At 43.8% G+C, this 8,923-nt stretch overlaps 1 protein-coding gene across 1 annotated transcript; it reads left to right on the plus strand.

The window, feature by feature from the left end:
* The first annotated feature begins 3,265 nt into the window (after positions 1-3,265).
* Positions 3,266-4,908, plus strand: KCNE2 (potassium voltage-gated channel subfamily E regulatory subunit 2). Its single transcript, XM_044283997.1, has 2 exons — positions 3,266-3,305; positions 4,547-4,908. The coding sequence occupies exon 2, from the start codon at positions 4,558-4,560 to the stop codon at positions 4,906-4,908; it is 351 nt and encodes a 116-aa protein (XP_044139932.1). The 5' UTR covers positions 3,266-3,305; positions 4,547-4,557.
* The last annotated feature ends 4,015 nt before the right edge of the window (positions 4,909-8,923 follow it).

Consider the following 8,923-nt stretch of genomic DNA (forward strand, 5'->3'; position numbering starts at 1 on the left):
AATGTGTAAGAAGTACCTTGCAATCAAAATGTGTAAAAAATGGCCTGCGAAATCCGAAAGGTGCACTTTGGAATATGTGCCCCTTTGCCCACCTTGGCAGCAAAAAAGTGTAACACATCTGGTATCGCCGTACTCAGGAGAAGTTGGGCAATGTGTTTTGGGGTGTCATTTTACATATACCCATGCTGGGTGAGAGAAATATCTTGGCAAAAGACAACTTTTCCCATTTTTTTATACAAAGTTGGCATTTGACCAAGATATTTTTCTCACCCAGCATGGGTATATGTAAAATGACACCCCAAAACACATTGCCCAACTTCTCCTGAGTACGGCGATACCACATGTGTGACACTTTTTTGCAGCCTAGATGCGCAAAGGGGCCCAAATTCCTTTTAGGAGGGCATTTTTAGACATTTGGATCCCAGACTTCTTCTCACACTTTCGGGCCCCTAAAAAGCCAGGGCAGTATAAATACCCCACATGTGACCCCACTTTGGAAAGAAGACATCCCAAGGTATTCAATGAGGGGCATGGCGAGTTCCTAGAATTTTTTTTTTTTTTGCATAAGTTAGCGGATATTGATTTTCTTTAGTTTTTTTCTCACAAAGTCTCACTTTCCGCTAACTTAGGACAAAAATTTCAATCTTTCATGGACTCGCCATGCCCCTCACGGAATACCTTGGGGTGTCTTCTTTCCGAAATGGGGTCACATGTGGGGTATTTATACTGCCCTCGCTTTTTAGGGGCCCTAAAGCGTGAGAAGAAGTCTGGAATATAAATGTCTAAAAATGTTTACGCATTTGGATTCCGTGAGGGGTATGGTGAGTCCATGTGAGATTTTATTTTTTGACACAAGTTAGTGGAATATGAGACTTAGTAAGAAAAAACAAACAAAAAATTTCCGCTAACTTGTGCCAAAAAAAATGTCTGAATGGAGCCTTACCGGGGGGGGGGTGATCAATGACAGTGGGGTGATCAATGACAGGGGGGTGATCAATGACAGGGGGGTGATCACCCATATAGACTCCCTGATCACCCCCCTGTCATTGATCACCCCCCCTGTAAGACTCCATTCAGACATCCGCATGATTTTTTACGGATCCATGGATACATGGATCGGATCCACAAAACGCATGCGGACGTCTGAATGGAGCCTTACAGGGGGTGATCAATGACAGGGGTGATCAGGGTAATCAGGGTGATCACCCCCCTGTCACTGATCACCCCCCCTGTAAGGCTCCATTCAGACGTCCGCATGATTTTTTACGGATCCATGGATACATGGATCGGATCCACAAAACGCATGCAGACGTCTGAATGGAGCCTTACAGGGGGGTTATCAATGACAGGGGGTGATCAGGGTAATCAGGGTGATCACCCCCCTGTCACTGATCACCCCCCCTGTAAGGCTCCATTCAGACATCCGCATGATTTTTTACGGATCCATGGATACATGTATCGGATCCACAGAACGCATGCGGACGTCTGAATGGAGCCTTACAGGGGAGTGATCAATGACAGAGGGGTGATCAATGACAGGGGGTGATCAGGGAGTGTATATGGGTGATCACCCGCCTGTCATTGATCACCCCCCTGTAAGGCTCCATTCAGACGTCCGTATTCTTTTTGCGGATCCGATCCATGTATCCGTGGATCCGTAAAAATCATACGGACGTCTGAACGGAGCCTGACAGGGGGGTGATCAATGACAGGGGGGTGATCAGGGAGTTTATATGGGGTGATCATGGGTGATCAGGGGTTTATAAGGGGTTAATAAGTGACGGGGGGGGGGGGTGTAGTGTAGTGTGGTGTTTGGTGCGACTGTACTGACCTACCTGAGTCCTCTGGTGGTCGATCCTAACAAAAGGGACCACCAGAGGACCAGGTAGGAGGTATATTAGACGCTGTTATGAAAACAGCGTCTAATATACCTGTTAGGGGTTAAAAAATTCGGATCTCCAGCCTGCCAGCGAACGATGGCCGCTGGCAGGCTGGAGATCCACTCGCTTACCTTCCGTTCCTGTGAGCGCGCGCGCCTGTGTGCGCGCGTTCACAGGAAATCTCGCGTCTCGCGAGATGACGCGCCGATGCGTGACTGTGCGCCAGCCTGCCACCTCCGGAACGCACATGTGCGTTAGGCGGTCCGGAGGTGGTTAACAAGGTTGCCCAAACTTTCGCATCCCACTGTATCTATGTCATATCTATCTAGCGGTATATTTCAGATAGTCTTAAGACTCTTGTGCTGATATATATATTTAAAAAAAATCTAGTTTTCCCCATCATTCTGCACTCAGTGCCCCATAACGAGAAAATGAAAACTGAATTTTAGAAATATTTGCAAATTTATTTAAAAAAACAACAACAACAAAAAAAAACATTTGCATGGACATAAACATTCAGAATCCCTTTGCAATGATACTTGACACTTCGCTCTGGGACCTCCCATTCTCTTCATCATCTTTGAGATGTTTTGGAGTCACCTTTGGTAAATTAAAGTTGATTGGACATGATTTGGAAAGACACAGCTCTGTCTATATAAGGTCTCACATCTGACAATGTATATCAAAGCAAAAAGCAAGCCACGAAGAGGAAAGAACTGCCTGTAGAGCTTGGAGACAGGATTGTGTGAAAGCACAGATCTGGAGAAGGGGACAAAAAATTGCTGCACTGAAGGTTCCCAAGAGCACAGTGGCCTCCATAATTCTTAAATGGAAGAAGTTTGGAACAACTAAACCCCTTCCTAGAGCTGGCTGCCTCACCAAACTAAGTAATCAGATGAGAAGGTAAGAGAGGTCACCAAGAATCGAACTGTCACTCTGGCTGAGCTCCAAAGATCCTGTGTGCAGATGAGAGAAACTTCACTACAGCACTCCACCAATCTGTGCTTTATATTAGAAATCTGCTGCCTGAAGTTTGCAAAAAAGCACCTAAAAAATCTCAGCGTGTGAGAAACAAGATTCTCTGGTCTGATGAAACCAAGATTAAACTTTTTGGCTTGAATTTCTAGTCTCATGTGTGGAAGAAACCAGGCACTGCCCAATATCATCCCTACATTGAAATATGGTGGTGGTCGTGTTCTGGGGAAGCTGAACGGAGCAAATACAGAGATATTCTTAAAGAAAACTGGATCCAGAGTGCTCTGGACCTCAGACTGAGCTGAAGATTCACCTTCCAACAAGACAATGACCCTAAGCACACAGCCAGGACAACACAGGAGTGACTTAGAGACAACTCCAAGTGTGCAAACCTTGTGGTATCATACCCAAGAAGACTGGAGGCTGTAATCCCTTCCATAGGGGCTTCAAGTAAGTCCTGAGTGAAGAAGCTGAATACTTATATCAAAGCAAGATTCTAGTTTTTTCTTTTTAGAAATTGGCAAATATTTTAAACATTTGTTTTCACATTCTCATTATGGGGTATTGAGGGCAGAATGATGGGGGAAAATGTTAACATTTTATATTAGCACAAGGCTGCAACATAAGGTAATGTAAAAAAAAAAAAAAAAAGTCTGAAGATCATCTATCCATCTATCTACAATGTGTATACGTTTATTTATCTTGGACCTATGTATACATCTATCTTTCTGTCTCATATCCATCCTTTCTATGGTCTTCTTAACTGTAATCACAAGTTTGTACACTTAGGGTCCATTCACATGTCTGCAACTGTTTTGAGGTCCGCAAATTGTGGATCCGCAAAGCACGGACACTGGTCATGTGCGTTCCGCCGGCACTATAATAGAAATGCCTTTTCTTGTCTGTGTCTGCAGACAAGAATAGGACATGTTTTATTTTCTGGCGGGGCCTCAGAATGAAAGTGCGGATGCGGACAGCACACTGTCTTTTGAGGCCCCATTGAAAATGAATGGGTCCGCACCCGTTCCGCGAAATTGCGGAATGGATGCGGGCCCATTTTGCGGATGTGTGAATGAACCCTTAAGGGGGTTTTAGACGAGCATATTCTCTAGCAGATTATTGGGACCGCATATCTAAAGGTGCACCAGATCACCCCGATGAACAAGCAAAACGCTTGCTCATTGGGTGAAACTGTCATTCGTGCAGGTCCTAAATTATCGTTTCTGGGCAGCAATCTTCTGCCCAAAAACAATGCAGGTGTATGAGGACGAGGGATAGCAATACTGATCATTCATGCTCATACCGTGTAGGCGATCACTACGTGTAAATGCAGGACTTCCCCTCCACTGAACGAGCAGCCGACTGTTCGGAAAGGGACGCTTCCTTCCCAAAAATTGGCTGCTCCCCAGCACGTGTAAATGCGCCTTTAATAACTCAGCAGAACTTGGCTCATTCACCCAACCACAATGCTCCACAATCTGTCTGGTATTTGTAATCTAGACAAAGTGGTTGATTTTTTGGCAGGTGAAAAACTTTTGAAAGGAACTGTATATGGGGAGAATATGGTGCCACCATCACATGGCATAATGGTTCTTTCATATAGATCAAGTGAGCATCAAATCCGTCATGTCAAAACAATGTGCAAAATGACAATTTACACAGTTGACAACATTTTATACCTCATATTACAGAGCCGGCAGACATGTACGTACCCACTAACCTAACGCAGTCTCTGGAAAATGCCTTTAAAAAAGTCTTTGAGGATTACATGAACAGCTGGCGCAACAATCAGACGGTGGAGAACAATGAATTACAGGACACGCTCAATGCTGAGAATTTTGACTATGTCATCCTGTATCTTATGGTGATGATTGGCATGTTCTCCTTCATCATTGTGGCCATCTTGGTGAGCACCACCCGCTCCAAGAGACATAAACAGCTGGACGACCCTGATCCTTACAGCAGATACATCGCCAATGACTTCTCTGAGAGGAAGGGAATGGTTCTGGAAAACCCAGGTCCCAAATCATATGCTGCTTCAATATCACCATAGACACAGCTCCAACGAAACTCAATGTGATCTTATTGTTTGCCTCTTCTTACTTTAGCTAGATTGACCATTTTTTTTTTCTGTCCACCACCCCCATGCCAACTTTTTAGTTAGGCTCATGCACAATACTGTATCTGTGACCCATCAATGGTTAATAGAACATTATAGGCTCATACTGTACCCTCCTCGGAATTGCCTATGTACTACGGTGCCTTTCTAATGCTCAACATGGCAGAAGGTACAGCCCTATTGTGGAACCATAATGCAGTCCATGCTTGCCTTGTGGTGCTCAGATGCAACTTTTGTGGAAGGGCTTTGTTGTTGCTCAGCGCTGGTCTGACTATTGGGGCATCTAAGCAATGATCACAGGGTACATCAGCAGAAATACAGGAGGATAGTTTCTTACAGAGTTGCTCCTCAGGGGTGGTCTGATTATTTGGGAAATGTCCAAAGGCATATGGCTAGAAGTAAATAATCTTGTGCTGGAGGTCTTATGCAGATTTGCTCCTCAGGGGTGGTCTGGTCATTTGGATATTTGGGCAATGCCCAAGGGCCAAGGCCAGAAGAAAAGGATCTTGTCCTGGAGGACTTATAAAGAGTTACTCTTCAGGTGGCCATTTGGTGCAGGGTACAGGATGTGAAAACACAAGATGTTAAGTAAGCTTAGGTGTATATGTCCATGAATAGTTGTAGCCTAAAGCAACGGCGCTCTAGTTTTGTTCCTGGTGTTTTTGGGGCAAAAAAATTCTCAAACAAAGCTCTGTGGGTTTTGTTTTTAGGTTTTTTTTGCCCATATAGTGTGTTTTAGCACCTGACTTTTTTTTTTTGCCTAGTCTAACTGCAAAATACGTGTTCCTCTGTAATGTCACTTCCTCTGTAGAGCTGTATGGGGGGGGGGGGGGGAAGCGAGGGGGGACACATAGGTAAAAAATAAAATGCCATAAAGAAAACTCCAACACACTTTGGTTTTTTGAAGCAGGAAAAAAAACAATTGATATCTATGGAATAAAAATGCCAGGCAATGAGGTAAAAAATGCCAGGCACCAGCATGCTACAATGTCCGATTTTTTTCAGGACCCATTGAAAATGAATGGGTACGCAACTGGTCCAGATCTGTTCCGCAAAAAACGGAACAGATCAGGAAAGAAACAACGGACGTGTGAATGGACCCTAAAAAGACCATTGACACAAAAAGATTCACCTGAAGGATCAAAAAAAACACCACTACAGGAAAATGTTTGTTTGCCTTGCATTTAATATTTCCCATAGACTTTCCCATAGGGTGCTTTCACACGAGCGAGTTGTCCGGACTCGGAGTGTGAGTATAACACAGCACCCGTCCTGACCTCCCAGCACTGCCGGGGTCACATAGCATGATATTGATTTATGATGCTATGTAACCCTTAGAGCTTTGGAATGTATTAGATAACAGTAGCATAATGCTGCAATGTTGTAGAAAACTGCTGCACTCCAATGTCAAATTATAGCATAATTTGGGGTAAATAAAAGGTGACATTGGAGTGCTGCAGTTTTCTACAACATTGCAACTTTCTGGAGGAGTTCCGGAGGCCAGGACTCAACACTGTGGGCACCGCCACAAAACAGAACAGCTGAAAGGAGTCAGTGAGTAGTGCTGTCTTGTTCATATTTTTTGAAGTGACATAATGCTGTCACTGGTGTTATCTAATGTATTCCCGAACTATAAGGGTTAGGCTACTTTCACACTTGCGTTCGGAGCGGATCCGTCTGGTGTCTGCCCAGATGGATCCGCTCCTATAATGCAGACGATGGGATCCGTTCAGAACGGATCTGTCTGCATTATATTTCAGAAAAGTTAGTCAAACGGATCCGTCCATACTTTACATTGAAAGTCAATGGCCATATTGTGTCAACTTCAAATGGATCCGTCCCCATTGACTTACATTGTAAGTCTGGACGGATCAGTTTGCCTCCGCACGGCCAGGCGGACATCCGAACGCTGCAAGCAGCGTTCGGGTGTCCGCCTGCTGAGCGGAGACCAAACGGTGCCAGACTGATGCATTCTGAGCGGATCCGCATCCACTCAATGCATTGGGGCCGTACGGATGCGTTCGGGGCCGCTTGTGAGAGCCTTCAAACGGAGCTTACAAGCGGAGCCCCAAACGCTAGTGTGAAAGTAGCCTAAGATAGCATCATAAAACAATATAATGCTATGCGACCCAGGCAGTGCTGGGAGGTCAGGACGGGGGCTGTGATATACTCACTCTCCGAATCCAGAGTGTTCAACTCACTCGTGTGAAAGCAGCCATAGACTTCCATATATCTGGAAATGCTGTTTATTGCCTAAAAACATGGCCAAAAAAATAATAAAAAATTACACTATATATATATATGTGGAAGGTGTGTTTTATATTGTTCTATCTATCAGAGGAAGCTGTTGAGAAGAAAATTGCATACAATAACACAAGTAGCATAGATCAGGAGCTGCAGTAAGCTAATTTGGGAAGGCGGCTTAACCAACAAACAGCAAGGGACGCTCATGTGGCGAAAACTTCTTTTCCTTTTCAAATATTCCCATATGCAATAGTAAATGAAACAGTACTGTATATTCATACCAGTCCATTAGATGTTGCATAAAATCATTTAGTCCATTCATAGCAGCAGCAGGACATCCATAGCAGCTCGGCTCACCACTGAGATGGGCAATGTGTGGCTTACCTGTAGATATCATTGTAGGACACAGGTAAGCAAAATTTAAAAAATGCTGATTTTTGTATGCTTCAAATACCTCCCTGCCACCCAAAAAATGAAAAAAATGTTCTGATTACTACAGTATATATATCTAATAAAACAATATGATGTCATGCCTCCCAAGTGCATTTAGTTTTTCATTATTTTAGCAAATTTGAACCCTAAAAATGTCTAGATTAGATGACTTGGGTGCTATTTAAAGGGGTATTCTAGCATGGGGTTGCACATGCTGTAAAAAACTAGCAGAAGTTATACCACTTCACCGATTCTCCAGCGCTGCAGTTGTAACAGTAACGGGTCCCCGATGCCCCCCACTTCTTGCTACTGTCTCGACATGGCAGGAAATGGCTGGGAATGCTGCTCAGACAATCTCTAGCTAAGACATGACTGGCCTCAGCCAATAAATGGATTGTTTACACAATAAGTCCTCTTTTGACTGGCCAAAGAGTTGGGTGGTATTCTGATAGTGTCCCTCTTTGGGCTTTTCAAAAGTTGGGAGGTATGTGATGTTACCTTGTATGTCAATGAATCCAAGGAATGCATAAATCCATGAGACATATTCATTTATGATCTGTATCAGTGGTCATCATAAAATATCGGTTAGAAGATAACATCAAACTGGTTTTGATGGGGTTTTGTTCCCTAGGATAACACCGAACTGCTGGAGAACAAAAGCAGGAGGTGTAGCCTTCGGGACATAGGCTGTTTGCGACCTTTTACAAAAGTAGCAGTGATAGGAGTGAAGCTCTCTAACATATCTAACCCTACCTTTCCAACATACTAACCACCCTTTTCCACCCACAAAAGTAGCATAAAACTGCGAAAAGTTGCACATTTTGGTGCAAAACGGCACTTGAGCTACAATTCGCAACTTTTTTCTGGGGGTTGACCTTTGATACATTACCCTCTAACACAACTGTCTTGAGAGGATACTCCACTTTCTATGCCAATAAGATGGCAAAAATGTTTTCTTTTAATTCTTAAAAATGTTGCAATCCATAAATCTGGCTTAAAGGGATATGCAAGCACACAAAAAAAAAAGGCCCAGGGTCTGCACCTGTTGTAAAAAATATATATATATATATATCATAAATAAATAAAATGTATACCCATTTCCAATGCGCTGCCCCTATTTTTCCAATGGTGCTGGGGTTCCTGCTGTGCTCCACTTCCTGTTCCTGTCTTGACACGGCAGGAAGTGACTGTGAATGCTGCTTAGCCAAACACTGGCTGCATCGATGACCAGTTTCTCAGTACGTGAGTTTGTATCACTTCCATGCAATGCCCA

Source organism: Bufo gargarizans, chromosome 3 (assembly GCF_014858855.1).
Source record: "Bufo gargarizans isolate SCDJY-AF-19 chromosome 3, ASM1485885v1, whole genome shotgun sequence".
In the NCBI taxonomy this organism is placed as follows: Eukaryota; Metazoa; Chordata; class Amphibia; order Anura; family Bufonidae; genus Bufo; species Bufo gargarizans.

Coding starts and splice junctions, on each gene's coding strand:
- KCNE2 (XM_044283997.1), top strand. CDS start 4,558: ATGTACGTACCCACTAACCTAACGCAGTCTCTGGAAAATGCCTTTAAA.